The sequence below is a fragment of the Rhinopithecus bieti genome, unplaced genomic scaffold (genome assembly GCF_001698545.2).
Source record: "Rhinopithecus bieti isolate Rb0 unplaced genomic scaffold, ASM169854v2 scaffold_15676, whole genome shotgun sequence".
NCBI lineage: Eukaryota > Metazoa > Chordata > Mammalia > Primates > Cercopithecidae > Rhinopithecus > Rhinopithecus bieti.
This window is the reverse complement of record NW_016809194.1, coordinates 1,677,730-1,698,955: the sequence shown is the minus strand read 5'-3', so window position 1 is coordinate 1,698,955 and position 21,226 is coordinate 1,677,730. Positions and strand designations below refer to the sequence as shown.

The following is a 21,226-nucleotide window of genomic DNA, read 5'->3' as shown; positions in this document are numbered from 1 at the left end:
AAACTCCTCATGATTAGTCTTACCTGACTGTGTCATAGATAATGACTCATCTGACCAACTATAACAGTGCTGATGGGACTTGATAGGCAGGTGACATTGTCCTCCAGTCCTATGACTTCCTTTGCTAGACTCCTGCTTTGACACAGATGTGCAGCTTTTGGGAAGTGACTGTTCAAACAGAAAACCAAACAGAAACTATTTTGTGATATAATTGTAAAATTCTATTTAAAATTTGAGATACTAGCCATATAAAGATAATATTTACAAATAATTTAAGAGAACTGTTAGGACCTAAGTGAAAAAAGTTTACAAATTATTCAACCTGGGAGAGCTGATTTTAAAAAAAGTTTACAAATTATATAAAGGATAAGACCTCAATTTTTTTCTGAAGACATAGAAAAAAATTATAAAAGGGCATGCTTTTAAAAAGTTTTACAATCAATTAGAAGTGATTATTGTGTCAGTGATATTTACCCCTCCCCCAATTCTTTTAATTTTGAAAATACTCAGTATGTACTTTTACAGAAAGGAGAGAGGAAGGGAAGAAGAAAACAGAGCATAAGAAGTTTGCCCACAAGAGAACAAAAGACAAAAGTTCTACCCTGACATCAGGTGGAAGTGAGATGCCTGATTTGATTCCTGACTACTATCACTTCCTATCCCTGTGACTTTGGGCAAATTTCCTAGCTTGGGGATTAGAACAGTATCTATAGGATTCTTTCAAGGGTTAAATGAGATAATCCACGTAAGGCACTTGGTAAATACTTCGTAAATAAACACTTAATAAATATTAGCTTTTATTATAAAAACTACTTTAAGATATACTAGTTTTGATTTCCTTGATATATTTTCTTGTGAAAAAAGCTCTAATTTTTAATAGTCAATCAGTTCGTGGCTACTCCGAGCCTCATCAATAATGATGCTAGGTAGAATATAATTGATTTATAAGAGCTAATAAACTTTTAAGATTGTATAAATACAGTTTGGTTGTAAATTCCTGGAAGGCAGAAATTTACAGAATAATAGATAATGCTACAAGTAAATTATCTATATGTCTAATATTATCATACAATAAATAAGAGACCACTAACATAATTATTAAAAGCCTTTAATAAGTCCGGTCACTCTCGCGAGGCCCCACGGAGCGGAGCCGGGAGTGCTGCGGTGTGTGGAGGTCGTTGGAGTCACTTGCCTGTCAGCAGCTCCTGTGTCTGCCCGTCGGCGCCCCTCCCGCTCCAGCCATGCTTTCCGCCCTCGCCCGGCCTGCCAGCGCTGCTTTCCGCCGCAGCTTCAGCACCTCGGCCCAGAACAATGCTAAAGTAGCCGTGCTAGGGGCCTCTGGAGGCATCGGGCAGCCGCTTTCACTTCTCCTAAAGAACAGCCCCTTGGTGAGCCGCCTGACCCTCTATGATATCGCGCACACACCCGGAGTGGCCGCAGATCTGAGCCACATGGAGACCAAAGCCGTTGTGAAAGGCTACCTCGGACCTGAACAGCTGCCTGACTGCCTAAAAGGTTGTGATGTGGTAGTTATTCCGGCCGGAGTCCCCAGAAAACCAGGCATGACCCGGGACGACCTGTTTAACACCAATGCCACGATTGTGGCCACGCTGGCCGCTGCCTGTGCCCAGCACTGCCCAGAAGCCATGATCTGCATCATTGCCAATCCAGTTAACTCCACCATCGCCATCACAGCAGAAGTTTTCAAGAAGCACGGAGTGTACAACCCCAGCAAGATCTTCGGCGTGACGACCCTGGACATCGTCAGAGCCAACACCTTTGTTGCAGAGCTGAAGGGTTTGGATCCAGCTCGAGTCAACGTCCCTGTCATTGGTGGCCATGCCGGGAAGACCATCATCCCCCTGATCTCTCAGTGCACCCCCAAGGTGGACTTTCCCCAGGACCAGCTGACGGCGCTCACTGGGCGGATCCAGGAGGCCGGCACGGAGGTGGTCAAGGCTAAAGCCAGAGCAGGCTCCGCCACCCTCTCCATGGCGTATGCCGGCGCCCGCTTCGTCTTCTCCCTTGTGGATGCAATGAATGGAAAGGAAGGTGTTGTGGAATGTTCCTTCGTTAAGTCACAGGAAACAGAATGTACCTACTTCTCCACGCCACTGCTGCTTGGGAAAAAGGGCATCGAGAAGAACCTGGGCATTGGCCAAGTCTCCTCTTTTGAGGAGAAGATGATCTCGGATGCCATTCCTGAGCTGAAGGCCTCCATCAAGAAGGGGGAAGATTTCGTGAAGACCCTGAAGTGAGCCCCGTGACGGGCGGCCAGTTTCCTTAATTTATAAAGGCATCATGTCACTGCAAAGCTGTTGCAGATAACCTTTGTATTTTAATTTGCTTTGGTGATGATTACTGTATTAACATCATCATGCCTTCCAAATTGTGGGTGACTCGATGGGCACATCAATAAAAGCCATCCTTGATTAAAAAAAAAAAGGCTTTAATAACCTAAAAATGCTGATTTCAAGTATGTGCACAAGGACACTGAAATATTTTTTAACATAATATTGAATAGGCTCTTCAATGAATAAAAAATGTTCTTCTGGCCGGGCACAGTGGCTCACGCCTGTAATCCCAGCACTTTGGGAGGCCGAGGTGGGAGGATCACCTGAGGTCGGGAGTTTGAGACCAGCCTGACCAACATGGAGAAACCCTGTCTCTACTAAAAATACAAAATTAGCTGGGCATAGTGGTGCATGCCTGTAATCCCAGCTACTTGGAAGGCTGAGGCAGGAGAATTGTTTAAACCCAGGAGGCAGAGGTTGCAGTGAGCAGAGATTGCGCCATTGCGCTCCAGCCTGGGCAACAAGAGCGAAACTCCATCTCAGAAAAAAAATGTTTTTCTTCTAGATCTTCTAGGTGCTGTAACATAAATGAACCTGATTGACTTTTCAATGGGGAAATAAAATTAATTCTTTCCATCACAATAAAAATGGAAGACTCTAACAAAGAATATTCCATTCTGAATTTGGGCAGATCTTTTTTTAAACATAAAGAGGCTTTAACAATGTCTGTGTATACTTTAGTATACCACAGTATACTAAATATTTAATATTGTTATGCTAATTATTTGCTATATTTTAAAAAAATAGTTAAGTTTCTATCTGGAGTTTTTACCAGCTAGTTTTTTTTTTTCTATAAAGTACACAATTAAGGACAATATAGAAAATCTTAAGTCTAATAATGGCCATTATCTTAATTTAAAATCAATAACTGTTTCAGGCCTGCCTTTAAGAGGTTAAACCATTACTTTTATTCTACGAGTTATACAAAAGTTATTAATTCAGCTACAGTAAAAGTACTCTGGTGTGGTTTAAAATCTTACTGTTTTTGTTATGTGAAAAAACAAACTTCAGAAAGAACTTGTGTTGTTCCCACAAATTGTTTTTCATAAAGACTTTAGAAGTTCCTATTCACTCAATATTAACAGACTTGATAGCAAATGATTTTATAACCTCCACTAATGCCAAAATTCATATATTTGTAAATGAAAAGCTTTATTTCTTTTCATTTACATTTCTATTCTATTCAAATGCTATGTCCTATATGTTACAAATATGGTGACAGTTAACACTGTCATTAATAGCAATAATATAACTGTTAATATACATTTTAGACGGCTTTTTTCCAGAGAATTTTTAAGATATAAATATACATTAACTTACATGTTTACTAGGAGAGGTAGAAGATTCTAGTTCCTGTGAACAAACCATTTCTTCAGTAAGTATACTGTGATCTGGAGTCCCTGGCTGTTCCTGTCCAATAGACTCAGATGGTACATACTCAACAGCAGGGCTGCCTAATTCTTCTGGAATGGAGCTTTCACTGTTTAGATGAGAGTACAGAGGTACTGGAGATTCCTCTTCACTTGCTATTTCTAGAAAGAGAGGGTGAAAACAAGAAAAAAAGTATACAATCTTGGTCAATGGGAAAATTATACTGATAAACATTGTTTTTAGCATATTATTACTCGTTGCATTTTTGCCTCCCACAAACAGGAAAGTCATAGCTTCCACAGAAGCACAGATCTATTCCTGGGTTATCTGTTTCACAGTCTATTTGTCTCTCTCTGTGCAAATGTATTATTTTAACCACTACAACTTAGAAGTCTTGATATATGGTAAAGTAAGTTTCCGCATTTTGTGGTTCGTCTTTGCTTTTTGGTCTTTGTTCTTTCATGTAATTTTTTTTTTTTTAGATGGCGTTCTGTTCTTGTTGCCCAGGATGGAGTGCAGTGGCATGATCTCGGCTCGCTGTAACCTCTGCTTCCTGGGTTCAAGTGATTCTCCTGCCTCAGCCTCCCAAGTAGCTGGGATTACAGGCACATGCCACCACACCCAGCTAATTTTTGTCTTTTTAGAAGAGACAGGGTTTCACCATAGCGGCCAGGCTTGTCTCCAACTCTGACCTCAGGTGATCCATCCACCTCGGCCTCCCAAAGTGCTGGGATTACAGGCGTGAGCCACCATGCCCGGCCTCATATACATTTTTTAATGAGCTTGTCAAAGGTTTCCTATGAAGAAACTTTGCTGTGTTTCTGATGTAAATAGTCTTGAATCTACAGATCAGTTTAAGGAGAATTAGTATCTTATGACACTGAATCTATGAATATGGAATAATGTTCCATTTGTTTTGGCTTTTTTTTTTTTTTTTACTTTTTGAGACAGGGTCTTGCTTTGTCACCCAGGCTGGAGTGCAGTAGCATGAACAGGGCTCACTGCAGCCTTGACCTCCCAGGAACAAGCAATCCTCCTGCCTCTGCCTCCTAAGTAGCTGGGACTACAGGCCTGTGCCACCATGCCCGGCTAATATTTCTGTAGAGGCAGTGTTTGGTCATGTTGCCCAGGCTTATCATGAACTCTTGAGCTTAAGCAATGTGCATGCCTCAGCCTCCCAAAGTGTTGGGATTACAGGCATAAGCCACTGTGCCCAGGCTGTTTTAGTTTTCTTTAACGTCTCCTAATAAAATTCTAAATTTTTCTATATAAAGATCTTGTACACTTTTTGTTAAATTTATTCCTAGGTACTTCATATTTTTTGCTTCTATTATATATTGTTTCTATTTGTATCTTTTTTAAAAAATATTTTTCTAATCAATTTTTGATCTACAGACACGCAATTGAATTTTGTATATGAATTTTATAACCAGAAATCTTTATAACCAGAAATCTTGTTAAGCTCACTTATTAATTGTAATAATTAACATGTAAATTCTGGATTATCTATGTGTGTAGCTTTATTAACTGTAAGTAACAAGAATTTTGCTTCTTCTCACTCCTTATAGCTTTTAATTCTTTTTCTAGCCTTAAATGTACCGTGTAGGACCTCTACACAATGCTGAACAGAGCTAAAAATAAGCATCTTTGTCTTATCTCCAAATCCAAAGGAACTTTCTGTATTTTATCATTAAGTATGGTATCTATTATAGGTTTGGGTTTTTGTTTTTGTTAACACCCTTTATTGGGTAAAGAAAGTTCCTTTCTACGGCTACTTTGATCTGAGGTTTATTTATTTTATCACAAATGCTTTTTATTTTTATGTAGTCATTTTTTTTTTTTTGAGAGAGTCTCACTCTATCACCCAGGTTGGAGTGTGGTGGTATGATCTTAGCTCACTGTAACCTCTGCCTCCTGGGCTCAGGTGATTTTCATGTCTCAGCCTCCTGAGTAGGGACCACAGGTGCGTGCCACCATGCTCAACTAATTTTTTTATTTTTGGTAGAGACAGGGTTTTACCATGTTGCCCAGGCTGGTCTCGAACTCCTGGGTTCAAGTGATCCACCCACCTCAGCCTCCCAAAGTGTTGGGATTACAGGCGTATGTCACTGAGTCTGGTCCACAAATGCTTTTGAAATTTTATCAAATGCCTTTCTGAATCCATTGAGATGATCGATTCTTCTCCTTTAATCTGGGTAAGGTAATTCACCACATTATCAACTGTTTAATGTGTGCTAATCCCACTCTGTCATTAAGTATTAGGATTTGCATATACAGTTGAACTTGGTGTGCTAATACATACTTCAGGATAGGTAAGATTGGCCTTTCCTTTTCTGATACTGTCCTTCTATGGACATAACATCAAACTTACATACTAGCCTCATAAAATGAGTTGAGAAATGTCTCTTTTTTTATTCTATGGAAAAGTAAAGAATTATAATACCGTGTTTCCCCCCCACTTTTAACCTAGTATCCTGGTAAAGATGGATGAGGTCTATGTAAAAAGATGCCTAGTTACTGGGGTACAATTCCTTTACTGGTGAAAGAATCAGGAGGGTTCTCTTATCTTACTGAGTAAGCTTTGGTAAGTTGTATTTTTTAGAAGAATTTAGCCATTTCTTCTAAGTTTTCAAGTTTGTATTGGAATAAAGTTATTACAATTTTTTTTTTTTTTCTTGAGAGACGGAGTCTCGCTGTTGCCAGGCTGTAGTGCAGTGGTGCGATCTCGGCTCACTGCGACCTCCACCTCCTGGGTTCAAGCAATTCTCCTGCCTCAGTCTCCTGAGTAGCTGGGATTACAGGTGTGTGCCACCACACCCAGCTAATTTCTTTTGTATTTTATAGAGACGGGGTTTCACTGTGTTGCTCAGGCTGGTCTCGAACTCCTGAGCTCAGGCAATCCACCTGCCTCAGCCTCCCAAAGTGCGAGGATTACAGTCGTGAGCCACCATGCCTGGCCACAATTTTTTTTTGTCTTTCTAATTTCTCCAGCATTTGTGGTTATATCATCTTTCTCATCATTTGCATCACCTCAATCATCTGCATTTTAATTACAATTTTATTTTATTTTTAGAGACAGAGTCTCACTCTGACACACAGGCTGGAGCACAGTGGGGTGATCATAGCTCTCTGTAACCTTGACCTCTTGGGCTCAAGCAAGCCTCTCGCCTCAGTAGCTAGGACTATAGGTATGTACCCCCATACCCAGCTAACTTTTTAATTTTTTGTAGAATCGGGGTCTGCTATGTCATCCAGGCTGGTCTGAACTCCTGGCCTCAAGCGATCCTCTGCCCTTGGCCTTCCAAAGTGTTCGGATTACAGGCATGAGTCACTGCACCCAGCCTCGTATTTTTAAAAGTAATGAAATATATCTTTCAATTATGTTAGGCTTTAGTTTGTAGTGTGAACAGAGTTAGTATTTATTACCTTTGTGTTCTGTTCTCTGGTCCTCCAGTTCTTTCTTAGGAGTTTTGGGTTTTATTAATTCTTTGTCCCAGGCAGCCAAAGCTTGTTTTTCCATTTGACGAATTTCTGCTTCTTCTGCATCTAAACGTCGCTTCCACTCTAGGAGCTCCTCTGCATATTGTCGCCGCTGCATTAATTTTTGCTCCCGCTTTGTCAGAAACCTATGGTCACACCATGGAGAACAGTTTGAGAGAACAAATCTATAGGCAGAGATCACTTTGAGAGCTCTATCACTCACCACCTTATCAACAAGCTGTGCAAAAGCAGAACATTCATACTACTCTTCTCTCTGAAAAAAGCTTGAGATAATATAAGCTTTCATGAGTCAACTTATTCAGAAAATGAGGGAATTTATGTTTTACTTGTATGGTTTGTAAAGTTAGCAAAGGAAAAATAGCAGTATATTCAGAAAAAAAAACCTTCAGAATATCTAGACAACCATAATTGATAATGTTCATATTTATATATTCATTTTTTGTAGGTTATTCTTTTCCATAACAGAAGAGGTAAGGAATTTATTCTGAAGGCTAAGACCAGAAAACACACAAAACCCGAAACAACAAATACCAAAAATAATAAAAAACAAACCCAAAAGCCCCAAAACAAGCAAGCAAACAAAAAACATGTTCATGTCCCTTTTTTACTTTTATTTTAAAGTTCTGCCTGGCTTTGTTTCAGGTCTAATGAGTTTTGTTTCTTCCATTACCTAAGAGATGCAATGTCAAGTGGTAAATCTTTTTTTCATGGAGAGAACATCGAGTACCACAGTTCATGTTTTAAGCATATAAACCTAACTATTTATTTACTTAAGTAAAGGGATGCATCAAATTCTCAATTTAATCTGATTTCTGAACTTAAATAGCCAATGATATCTTAGGCCCAAAGGGTTAGGAGAAATTACTGAGTTAGGAAAAATTACTTAGCTTAGAGGCTACTAATAAACCATCTTCGAATGTAGATGCCACGACTAAATAAAATGTGGGCTACTCACATTACTAGTGTTATATCTATAGTGGTAGCTAACCGACAAAAATGCATACATGTATCGCACAAACACTAAAAAGCACAAGAACTGTCACTCTACTTCTTGAGCAATCATCATGTCAAATTAATGTGGAAACAAAAGGTAAAATTTATGGGACATTTAACAAAAGGCCTCCAGGCTGTTAAAAAAAACAAGAGAGAGAGAGAAAAAAAAAGCAAACAAAACAAACAAAAAGAACAGAGCATGCTCTATCAAAGAGTGCACTGAAAAAGGTGCAAAGTTACCTGACCAACTGGTTGTAGATATACAGCTGGAATTTGGGATGAAGGTTGGGAAAACAGACACTGAGAGAGGCCCAGTGATGAGACGTAAAGACAGAGAAGAAGTAGTGAACAGGAGAGCAGTGTCTACAAAATAAGGAGGAAGATTTTAAAACCAAGAGATCAAGAGGCAGAAAGAATGAGAAAAGGAAAGCGTAAGAGCTGAGTGAAGAAATTTTAATATGCTTCCTGAAGAACATTATAAGCGACTCAGTTAAAGCAGGCATTACACTCTGTGTGACATTTTAAAAGTGTATTTTATAGATCTTACCAATGATTCCTGAATAAACATGCCTTTCTTCTCAAATGTTGCTTAACCACCATCTATATTTTCAGTTAAATTTACTTATTTGTGAGTAAAGTAATAAGAAGTACATTGTGGGACTAAACTAGTTTTCAATTAAGCTTTAACAGACAGTACAACAATTATGGCCATGAACCTAGTATATCAACAACTCTACACACATACGTAATCCTGAGCAAGTGATTTTTAATCTGTACCTCGTCATGTATTTTAAAATACTACATTTGCCTTATTTAACCTTACCATCACAATCTAGCTTGAAAATAATACAATTTAGTAAACTGATTTACATAAAAATACCTTGTTCACCTCTACAATATAAAACTTACTGCTAAGAGGACCTACTGGAGGTATCTTGCTTTATATCTAACAAAGGCCCACTTAATTAATAATATTGAAATACAATACCCATTCTATAAGATATCAGGATGCATAATTAGTAAAGTGAGCTAGTCCCAATAAATACTGTCAGTAGAAAAAAAAACTGATATGGATAGCTCAAGCATAAGGTTAAAGGTAAGAAGAACATTCCATTCTATAGTTACAAAAGCAGGAGAAAAACCCCACATTTTCTTCTTTTGTAATAGTAAATAGATCTGTGTGTGTGTGAATGGACTAAAAAGTCTAGTAGTACCTTTGGAAAGGTTAATTCTCTTTGACAGAGCATGCTCCTGTTCACATGCACACAACAATAACTTGTAGATCAAGGCAACATTTATTGCCTTGGAAGGGCAAGGAATAATATAGTATGTCATAGAAGTGAGAAAATCTAGGTATAAATCCAGCGATTCACTTGGGTTTTAAAAATTATGTATAATCTTGCCTATGTGTATTTTTTGATAACAGACTATTTCAATGTCTGTTTCGTCACATATAACTCAGCATTTCATTTCCCCTTCACTTACACACACACACACACACGCAAAAACACACACATTCATACCTGGATTGCCTTGATTTTCTGCACTGAAGTTCAAGAAAAACATTTTTGCTAAATTTCAAGTTAAGACATTACAATCTTCCTTGCCATTCTTTATGAACGTACAATAAACTTATTTTGATGCCAATTATCAAAATACTATGCAAAACAAAGGCACTTGGCAAAAGGCTCAAAAATCTATTCATAACATTCAAATATCACCCACCCTCTTAAGTGTATAACTGCTAAATGCATGCATGACCTAGTACAAAAGTAAAATAATATTGGAACATGTGAGATAAACTTTAAAATATGCAATTTAAACTTTTCTCTAGCCCAACACAGAGAACAATAATTTTCCTCTATTAAAGATTAAGCATATTCAAAAGCTCTAGTTTAGGAATGAGGAACGAAATAACTAACTAATAGAAAATGAAAATAAAATAGTTTTAAAAAGTGTAAGAAAAGTTTGACTTAAAGTTAGAACTTCTTTCCATAAACATGTTATTAAATATAAATACATTCTATAAGGAGTGCCCTTTAAACGTTGAATAAAGTTGAGATAAAAGAGCATTACTTCACAATAGAATAAATAATCCTTCAAGATGCTACACAGGAAAGAAAGAAAAATTGTGAATGATGGAGACATAAATGCCGACTAATACAAAATGCTTTTGATTGATGTCAAGGCATTGCCCCAACAAGTCCTCTGATGGTAACGCAACACTGGACAAGAATAAGATATACAACAGATTTAGTCTAGTATGGAAATCATTAAGTTTTTTAAATGTTTGAACTTAAGGAATTAATGAGTACTTAATTAGCTCTTTTTTTTTTTTGAGACGGAGTCTTGCTGTGTTGCCCAGGATGGAGTGCAGTGGCACCATCTCGGTTCACTGCAACCTCCACCTCCCGGGTTCAGCGATTCTCCTGCCCCAGTCTCTGAAGTAGCTGGGATTAAAGGTACCTGCCACCATGCCCAGCTAATTTTTGTATTTTTTTTTTTAGTAGAGACTGGGTTTCACCATGTTGGCCAGGCTGGTCTTGAACTCCGACCTCAGGTGATCCACCTGCCTTAGCCTCCCAAACTGCTGGGATTACAGGCCTGAGCCGCTGTGCCCAGCTTAATTCACTTTTTAAATTTTTTTTTCTTTTTTTGAGATGGAGTTTCACTCGTGTTGCCCAGACTGGTGTGCAATGGTGCAACCTCAGCTCACTGCAATCTCCGTCTCCCGAGTTCAAGAGATTCTCCTGCCTCAGCCTCTTGAGTAGTGGGGATTATAGGCATGCACCACCACGCCCCGCTAATTTTTTGGATTTTTAGTAGAGACGGGGTTTTACCATGTGGACCAGGCTGGTCTTCAACTCGTGACCTCAGGTGATCCACCCACCTCGGCCTCCCAAAGTAGTGGGATTACAGGCATGAACCACTGTGCCTGGCTTAATTCACTTTTTTTTTTTTTGGAGATGGAGTCTTGCTCTGTCGCCATGCTGGAGTGCAATGGTGCGATCTTGGCTCACTGCAACCTCCGACTCCCTGGTTCAAGCAATTCTCCTGCCTCAGCCTCCCAAGTAGCTGGGATTACAGGCACGTGCCACCATGCCCAGCTAATTTTTATATTTTTGGCAGAGACGGGATTTCACCATGTTGGCCAGGATGGTCTCGATTTCCTAACCTCATGCTCTGCCTGCTTTGGCCCCCCTAAGTGCTGGGATTACAGGCGTGAGCCACCGTGCTTGGCCTTAATTCACTTTTTTTTTTTTTGAGATGGAGTCTTGCTCTGTCGCCCAGGCTGGAGTGCAGTGGCCGGATCTCAGCTCACTGCAAGCTCCGCCTCCGGGTTTACGCCATTCTCCTGCCTCAGCCTCCCGAGTAGCTGGGACTACAGGCGCCCGCCACTTCGCCTGGCTAGTTTTTTGTATTTTTTTAGTAGAGACGGGTTTTCATCGTGTTAGCCAGGATGGTCTCGATCTCCTGACCTCGTGATCCGCCTGTCTCGGCCTCCCAAAGTGCTGGGATTACAGGCTTGAGCCACCGCGCCCGGCCTCTTAATTCACTTTTAAAGTCACACTTTCACATTCTGAACTTGCTCTGTACAGCTATTCAACTCTAGTAATTAGCCATCTAGCACTTTGCTAATTTCAACAAAATACTATTTAGAAGGATCAGTTTCTAATGAAGATAACTTTAAGTCACCAATTTAGGTTTTAAAAAAATCTATGAGGTTGAAAGCAGATATGCTAACTTAACTTCGACTTTAGCTAGCTGAACTCTGGAAAACAAGGTTCTAGTTTCAGCTCTGCCATTCGGCTGTGTGTGTGACCTGGGGAAAGTTACATAAACTCTGTGGGCCTCAATTTCTTCATGTAAAACAAAGGGACTATATTTTATGGTTTCTCTAAGAGCCCTTCTAATTTTAACATTTTATGACTCTCTGTTGGACTATTTCCACTTATTTTGTACCTCAAAAGACTGTCAGACCATGTGACTGCTAGACCATGTGATGTAGGTGAGAACTTTTGTTGCCCACTGAGCTGATATAATTGTGGCCTGCATTCTAATAGATTATAAAATCATTCTATAATTTGAATAAAATTATAATCTAAATTTTAAATAGAACTCCTATGTCTAAAAATCCTTTCATTATAAAAGATATCAAAAACAAACAAAATCTTAATACTTTCACAAAAGAAACATTTACAGTTCTGTATTTGTTTAGGATGTTACTGTGCTTTCATTATCATTAGTTACTCCACTGGAATACCAAGGAGTCCATGGACACCCTGGAATTGCATGTAAGATTGTATACATGTGTGTATATGCATTTTTCTGAGGCAAGGTTCCAAAGCATTCATCTGATTTACAAGTGAACTCAAGATCCCCAAAAAGTTAAGAATCACTGCTGTATTTGTACTGATCTTGAAGAAAATTACTGCTGCTTTATGAATGAATCCTTATGCAATGCTATGTATCTCCAAACTACTGAGACTACCTAGCTAAACTAAAACATTACTTTTTACTCTTCCGAAAACTCACAAAAAAACTTAATACCTTAAATCATTTTATTCCTTCTGAGTTTTAATTCTATTACTGTTATAATTAAAATGGAACATAGTGCTTTACATTTTAAAACGGGTTCTTTTGAGTATTTTAGCACTCTTTAATAATAAAAAACAGGACGGACAAATGAAGGATAGGCAGACAGGTCGTGACCAATAAAGAAAAGTGTAGGCTTAGGTATGATTGGTCTATAGCAAACTCTATTCGAGTTACTGTAAAATTTAGCTCGGAATAATTTACATAACACGTAAGGTAAACTATAAATAATGGCAGCACATTACTCCTGACCTAGGAATTCTGTCGCAGAGAATAAAAACGAAAAGTATGGCAGACCCCATCAGGCATGTATGTTAAGCTACGATATGTATGAGCCTAGAATGTTTTTCTAAGACAATTCTATTCAGTTTTTAAGGCATCTATTTAACAGTTATTATTGTTATGAACAATCTCATTTAGAAGATATCGCGGCTTTATTGTGAAGATTGATAAGCCTTCTCTTGAAAATCCTTCTATTTTGAAAAAAAGTTCATATTAATGTTGGTGAAGATATTGACATTCGATCAGACAAGTAAATATTTTGGACAGAGAAATGTCATAAACTATTTATCTGCCTTAACTTTTCTGATCAAGCATTTTTAAAACCAATACATGTAATGTTTTCTCCTTTTAACAGCTTGTGTACAGCCAACCTGGGAAATGTAAAAAGAGTTTATGGTAAAATGTTTGTGGGCCGGCGCGGTGGCTCAAGCCTGAGATGCCCGGCACGTTGGGAGGTCCGAGCGGCGGATACGGAGAGTGGAGCTAGTTGAGAGACACGAGGTCAGGAGATCGAGACCATCCTGGCTAGCAGCTGGGTTGAATACCCTTCGGTCTCTAGCTAAAAGGATAGAAAAAAACTAGCCGGCGATGGTGCGGGCGCCTGTAGTCCCAGCTTCCCGGGAGTGTCTGTGGAGGCTTGGAGAATGCGTAAAGCCCGGGCAGGCGGGGAGCGTTGCAGCGATGCTGAGATTGTGGGGCCACTGCACTCCAGCCCTGGGGGCAGAGTGAGACGCCTGTTCAAGTAAAAAAAAAAAAAAATAAAATAAAATGTTTTGTGACTAAAGGTTTCATCTTTCTATGCTACCTTGGTCTGCAATGAATGACCAAACCAAAAAATAGCTATATACTTTCTGCCCCTTCTTTTGATGTTTGAAAGTACTTACTAATTCAACAATATATTTAACTCCCTCAGGAGGCTGAGTGGGGAGGATCACTCATACCCAGGAGTTTGAATTCAACCCTATTATGGGCAACATAGTGAGACTCTTAAAAAAAGTACACTCATCCATGAAAATGTCCTTGACATATATCACACTGTCAGTAAGAATTTCTCTTTTCTGAACTTCCTTAGCAATTGATCTAGATATACTTCTCTATATGAACCTGCCCCTCATTCTTTTTTCCGTCTACACTCTAAGCTTGAGAACAGGGTTTAAGTCTGATTTATCTTGGTACCCCTCAGAACTTAGCATACTCACACATTAATCAATAAACAATTGCTGAGAGAGTAAGTGTATAATTAATAAATAATATGGAAGAAGAAGCTACTGTTAACGAATGAAAGAAAAAATGCAGTGTCCTATTTTAAGTAATGAAACACTTAAAGATGAAGAAAACACCATTCTTTCAGTGTTTCGCTTGTTCCATAAACAGGAAGAGTCAATCGGGGTGTTTTTTCATGAATATCTGTTTCATGTTTATAGGCAATCCACTTAAATTGTAAATAATATCCCTTGCAGTAATAAAACTCAGATTTCACTTACCAATATAACCAAAAACACTGAGAGCTATTCAGTTCATGGCTTAGATCTACTGTATGTCTTTTGCAAACATGTTTTCATTATTATTAATGTCTTTCACATTTTGAATATTATTTTTTCCTTTTAATATACTGATAAATGGAAATTATATGACATTTATAAAATGTCTACTCAACGAAGAGGTCAAGAAAAGCCATATGTTAGGAATATAACGTATGGCTTTTAATATTCAACAAAGGCATTACTGTCTCAGTAAAAAAAAAAAGGAAATCTTTCACTATAGCTAAAATGACATGATCACTTCAGAAAATATCTGTCATAAAATCAGAGTTCAGAAAGTTACCAATAAGCAATGACACAAAATGAAAAGGTTCCCCCTAAAAACTAGCTAAATTTACTGAGAAGGACGACTACTCTTTGGTGATTTATAACAATAAAACAGGAATGACTGCCTTTGCAAATCTATGGAACAAATAAGTTCCTGGTCACGAAGTAGCAGAGGTTCAAATGATTTTGTCGTTAGGTGTCTACTGTAGCAAATGACTATGAAATTAACTGACTCCCTATTTATTGAGCTGACATTCCAACATCATTGAAGGAGATGAAACTATGGTGCTCTGATAATATAAATGGTATTTAAAAGCTAGTCTTCACATTACTTTGTTTCAGAGACCAAAAAATAGTGCATAACAATACTCTTCCTTTTCTATGCACCACCAATTTCGGAAAATACTTTACTTCATCCTCAGATTTCTTTTTTTTGAGACTAAGTTGTGTTCTTGTTGCCCAGGCTGGAGTACAGGGGTGTGAGCTCAGCTCGCTGCAACCTCCACCTCCCAGGTTCAAATGATTCTCCTGCCTCAGCCTCCAGAGTAGCTGGGATTACAGCCATGTGTCACCACACCTGGCTAATTTTGTATTTTTAGTAGAGACGGGGTTTCACCATGTTGGCCATGGTTGGTCTTGAACTCCTGACCACAGGTGATGTGCCCGCTTCGGCCTCCCAAAGTGCTGGGATTACAGGTGTGAGCCACCAGGCCCGGCCTCATCCTCAGATTTTAGCACCATCATTCAAACATTTCTTCGACACTACTGTCTTTATTCCTATCACAAACACAATTTCATTGCCTCAAACAGATCAAAAAGTCACTGAATGCTTCAATGCCTATTCTCCTCGACAAATCACTCAAAAATCAATTGCCATAGTTGTCAAGGAATGGTGGAGGAATAATACAAACACTCTAGGTGATTAATATTTTGCAGTATATTAAAATAATTAACAAAATTTGGAACAAGTCAATAAATACAAACTTAAACTTGTTATTTAGGATTTTTAAAGCTTTAACCAAATCTGAAATAAGCAGCCCAGAAACTGACTGACCTCAAGGGCAGACTAGAATTAACAGCTTTTTTCTACAAAGGTGGTCAAATTAGGATATCATTCTTAGAGACTGGCAATGAAAATTTTATTGAAATAGAAGAGCAAGGGATCAATGAAGAAATCACCCTGACACTGTGTTCCCCCAACATTTACCACTCAAAGACATTTGTGGCAGATATACAATGTCAAATTAGTGATAAAAATCTGAGAGATTATTCTAATTTTGATTTCAAAAGATTGCTGGAACAATACAGTATGCCCATATAGGCTACTGGAAATTTTTATCAGGAAAGGAAGAAAGCATGTTTAATCTAAATTTTAATAAATTCCTACTTGAAGAAGCCTTTATCAGTCTATCCCATGGAAATCATCCAAAAGGAACGTTCATTCATATATTTGTCAATATTTGGTTTCACCTCTTATATTTTTAATTTTTTAAAGCTGTATTTAAGACTTATTTTCATAATCAATTTAGGTATTTTTAAGTTACGAAATGCCTTTCTTGCAATGAAGTGCCAATATAGAACTGCACCTACAGAAAGTAAGGATTTCACTTACAACTGCTTGACTGTTGCAAAACAAACTAAATCACAGACTGACTTAACATATAAACAGAGCATCATTAAATTTGATGATGTGTGGTATACTGCCAAAAGTTATCAAATTAAAACTTAAATTCAATCTGTAGTAGTTCAAATTGCGAACTTAAAATGGTAGTCAACAAAAATTTCTAATGAGTCTCTTTCATATATAATGGGTTTTGAGGAAGCTAGATATGGGGTGGAGGTTACAGAGGCAAGAATACAGTCCACAAGCAGTTAATTTATAACCATATTTAATTAAATATATACCCCAAAGAGTAAAAGTCTCACATAAATGTCATTTTATATGGTCAACACTGATGTACACCTGAGCTATATCTAAGTTGGAGTAGCTTTCTTTCAGAGTCTTTACACATTAATTCTTAGAACTATTTTAGAAGAAGGTTAGACTGCTAAATCAACATTCCTGGAAATTTTCAGCCTTTCTACTTTTAGCTAAGGAACTCATACCTACTCACCAGGTTAAAATTTCATCTATTTGAATAAGCCTGAGAGGTGCCAGAGAGCCACAGGATGAAATGTCAGGATATACCATTAGTTGCTTCCCCAAATTATTAGACATGCCTTTCTTTTCGTAAAAGAAAGGGGAAAACTTTGTTATGGGTACACGTGCAGATACTTTTTTTTTTTTTTGGAGACAGGGTCTAGCTCTGTCACCCTGGCTGGAGTGCAGTGGCACAATCATAGCTCACTGCAGCCTTGACCTCCTAGGCTCAAAGGATCCTCCCACCTCAGCCTCCCACATAGCTGAGACTACAGGCACATGGCACCATGCCCAGCTAATTTTATTTTTTTGTAGAGATGGGGGTCTCACTATGTTGCCCAGGCTGGTCTTGAACTCCTGGGCTCAGATGATCCTCCTGCCTCAGCTTCTCAAAGTGCTGGGATTATAGGTGTGAGTCACCACTCCTAGCCTTTTTGGTTTTTTAAAATAAGAAACCTGTTCGTATTAAAATTGTTTTATAAATAAGATCTACAGTCAATTGGCTTCTAACAATTCTGCTAAAATGCTACTGAATCCATAAAATATTTGTCTTAATCTAATGAAGTATATTACAAATGTTATTTGTTGTACTACTTTCAATGTAACTAAACAAGAGATATTTATAAAAAACAAATTACTTTTCATCCATGCGGCTTCTCATTTTCTTCAGTTTCTGCATAATGCTGCTAGTTTCACTGCTGGAGATTGAAATGGGAGAAGGACTGCGGGTCTCCAAGTCAGTTGGACCAGGACTGGTTGCCTTATTATCCTTTGTATCTTCATCACTATGAGAGTCCTGCAAACAAAAAGAGGCAAAATTGTATTGGACTTTAATAGGACCTTGAAGTCATCATAATACTGTCAATTCAAAATTAAGTTTATCCACAATACAATGTTTATAACAAGAGTTGAAAATAAGATAATAAAGGACAAAATATACCACACACTTAAAAATGGTTAAACTAGTACATTTCATATTATGTATATTTTTACCATCATTTATATATAGAGAGAAAAAGAGAATATCACAACACGTAATAATTTTAAAGAAATGTAAGAAATCTAAAAAAGCTTCTGCTATTAGTAATCTAGTATCTACATATCCTCTCTGAGATTTCAAAGTTGAACCACTCAAAAGGAATAAAAAAGTTAGACCTATAACTATACGAAACATATATGTACAGACACAAAGAATGACTGGAAGATGTAACATTTATTTTAATCATACTAGGGCAAGGGTTTTTTCTTTTGAATATTCCTTATGCAAAACTAGGTTTTCAAAAATTAAAAAAGTTTGTAAAGTAAACATCTGGAAACTATTAATCAATACATTATTTCTGATGAGCAAAAAGTCAAACTTTAATTGCTTAGTATGCCTTCCCCACAGTCATTTATTCTCCTAACTTTTCAGGAAGATGGGTAGGGACAGTCATGACTGTTTTATTTTGTTAAAAAAAAAAAAAAGTAGAGCCCTTGAGCTTCCCTTTCTTCCTCCTGAACAGTTCAATCTTAAAGTCACTGGATGGGACAGAGCAAGGCAGGCATCTATGCAGGGGTTGAGGGACACAGGAGGGCAAGAGTGGGGTCTCAGAACCTGAGTAGGATGAAGAGGGCATTTAATGCAGGAGGGTGGCTGGTAAGGGGAATCAGAGCCCAAGAAGGCCAACAAGAATGTCACATGGAAGTGACCCCACACACAACTGCAAGCCCAAACACAGTGAGGATGGCCTTACCACAGAGAACTTCCTAGCACAAGTGTCAGAGTCCAAAGAGATAAGGAAGATAAGGTGTGAGGAGATGGGAATAGCCCAATTTGGGGAGTCAGAGCCCAGCTGGAATGAGAAGGGCAACCACTTTCAGGTAGTCTGCAGATTAACTGGTAGTAACGTATCAATGTTAATTTGTTGGCAACTTACTCTCAGATAACTCAGGATAATAGAATTTTTTGTACTGTTTGACATTTTTCTGTAAGTTTGAGATTTTTTCAAAATTTAAAGTTTACTTTAAAATCAAAGCAGAGCGTATTAGGAATTTTAAAATTATACTGCTATACAGTTTGAGTTTTCTCACACTATAATGACTTTTTTTTTTTTTTTTTGAGACAGGGTCTTGCTTTATCACCTAGGCTGGAGTGCAGTGGTGTGATCACAGCTTAACTGCAGCCTCGGCCTGCTAGGCTGAAGCAATCCTCCCACCTCAGCCTCGCAAGTAGCTGGGACTATAGGTGTATGCCACCACGCCCGGCTAATTTTTGTATTTTTTGTAGAGCTGGGTGTTTTGCCCTGTTGCCCAGGCTGATCTCAAACTCCTGAGCTCAAGCGATCTGCCCACCTAGGCCTCCCAAACTGTTGCGATTACAGGCGTGAGTCACGGCACCCAGCCCTACACTGACATTTTATAGTACCTTAGAATAGGTCCACTGAACATTCTAAGGTATGCTCAGGCTCTAAGGTATTACAGGCTCCCACCTGTAATCCCAACACTCTGGAAGGCTGAGGCAGATGGATTGCTTGAGCCCAGGAGTTGGAGACCAGCCTGAGCAACATGGCGAAACCCCATCTCTACAAAAAGTTAGCTGGGGGTGGAGGTGCATGCCTATAGTCCCAGCTACTGGGAAGGCTGAGGTGAGAGGATTACCTGACCCCTGGGAGGTCAAGCCTGCTGTGAGCTGTGATTGCACCATTTTATTCCAGTCCAGGTGATGGAGTGAGACCGTGTCCTCCCCCCACAAAAAAAAAAAAAAAAAAGTTTCAAATTTTGTTTTTGTCTAATATCTCCTTTGAATCATGTATCATTGTATTAAAGTTGGATAGCTAAGATGTGTATCATGTAAATAGTAAAACAGTGTCCCCCATTAATTCTGAAGAATATATTTGAATTGATAAATAAGAGCAAAGCCCTCTGTTCCAATTTAGTTTGTAAGTGAAATATAAACTAAATTAAACTAATATTGTATAAGAACTATGTGGCCCTTTCAAAATTTGAATATTCCATAGGAAAAAAATAAAACTCTCACTATACATTAGGGCATTGCTACAGTTCGAATGTTTGTCCCCTCTGTAACTCACGTTGAATCTTAATTTTCATTGTAAAGTTAAGACAGTGGGAAATCAGACTATGGTATTTGAGAGGTAGAACTTTTGAAAGGTAATTAGAAATAGACGATGTCATAAGGGTTGGACTTTAGTGGATTAATAAGAAAGAGAGGATTGAGTTAGCACGCTCAGCCCCTGTGTCATGTGATGCCCTGCATCACCCCTTGGGACTCTGCGGAGAGTCCCTACCAGCAAGAAGGCCCTCACCAGATGTGGCACCTTGACCTTGAACTTCTCACCTTCCAGAACTGTTAAGAAAAAATTTTGCTCCTTTATAAATTACCCAGTCTTAGGTATTCAATTATAGCAACAGAAAATGGACTAAGACTGGCCCATCCATAGAACTTTATCCTAGTTCATTATTGTATCATACTGTTTGAATGAATATCATCTTAGAACATGAGACAGGGTGAGATACCGGCAATCAACGTAAGACAGGAAACAAATAATAACTTCATGTAGTTTACCAATTTACTCTCCCCTGCAGACTTCAGCTTCTCCTGTAGTTTTATGGTGGTCTGGCGGATCCTTTCTATCTCCTCCTGCTGTTTAAGAATCAGCTGTCTTTCCTTCCGAGCTGCCTTATTGGCTTCTTGAAGACGTTTTATTTCTGCCTAAGGTTTAAAGAGTTAAGACAGGGATCAAGATTGGGAGAAGACAAGGCCAAAGTAATATTAAAAAAAAAATCATCACATATATTAAAAACAAATACATATAGTATTTTATAACAGAAGTAGTAATACTGAAAAGTTTAAAAAATAATGAGGAAATAAATCACATACAATCTCACCATTCTAAAATAATTTAATATGATCCCTTAATTTTATTTAAATTATAATTAGACTGATAATTTCATATTCCATTTTAAAACATACATTTCACATTTTTCCATAATGCTACTTAACGTTTACACTTACTAGTTTAATAGCTGCTTATCAAGTAAACTAATTAATGTAACTATTATTCTATTGCTAAAGTTTTAGGCCCCTATAATGTTTTACTATCCCAAATAATGCTTTAATGCCCATACCACAGACTAGTTCTTTAGGAGAGATTTCTAAAAGTAAAATAAACAAGTCAAAGACA

At 38.2% G+C, this 21,226-nt stretch overlaps 1 protein-coding gene and 1 pseudogene across 3 annotated transcripts in view; one reads left to right on the top strand and one right to left on the bottom strand.

The window, feature by feature from the left end:
* Positions 1-21,226, bottom strand: part of CEP350 (centrosomal protein 350) — a 153,387-nt gene that overhangs the window by 19,797 nt on the left and 112,364 nt on the right. Inside the window, exons 26-31 of one of the 2 annotated variants that reach the window (XM_017888813.1) lie at positions 20,608-20,754; positions 17,684-17,841; positions 8,460-8,582; positions 7,152-7,351; positions 3,675-3,886; positions 24-168 (exon numbers count right to left, since the gene is read on the bottom strand). In XM_017888813.1, the coding sequence (XP_017744302.1) occupies positions 24-168; positions 3,675-3,886; positions 7,152-7,351; positions 8,460-8,582; positions 17,684-17,841; positions 20,608-20,754 (985 nt within the window). The remainder of the gene's footprint in view (positions 1-23; positions 169-3,674; positions 3,887-7,151; positions 7,352-8,459; positions 8,583-17,683; positions 17,842-20,607; positions 20,755-21,226) is intronic. The other variant, XM_017888814.1, reaches the window with a different exon arrangement.
* Positions 1,119-2,434, top strand: LOC108539876 (malate dehydrogenase, mitochondrial pseudogene; annotated as a pseudogene). Its single transcript, XR_001888511.1, has one exon. The product of XR_001888511.1 is annotated as a malate dehydrogenase, mitochondrial pseudogene (transcript).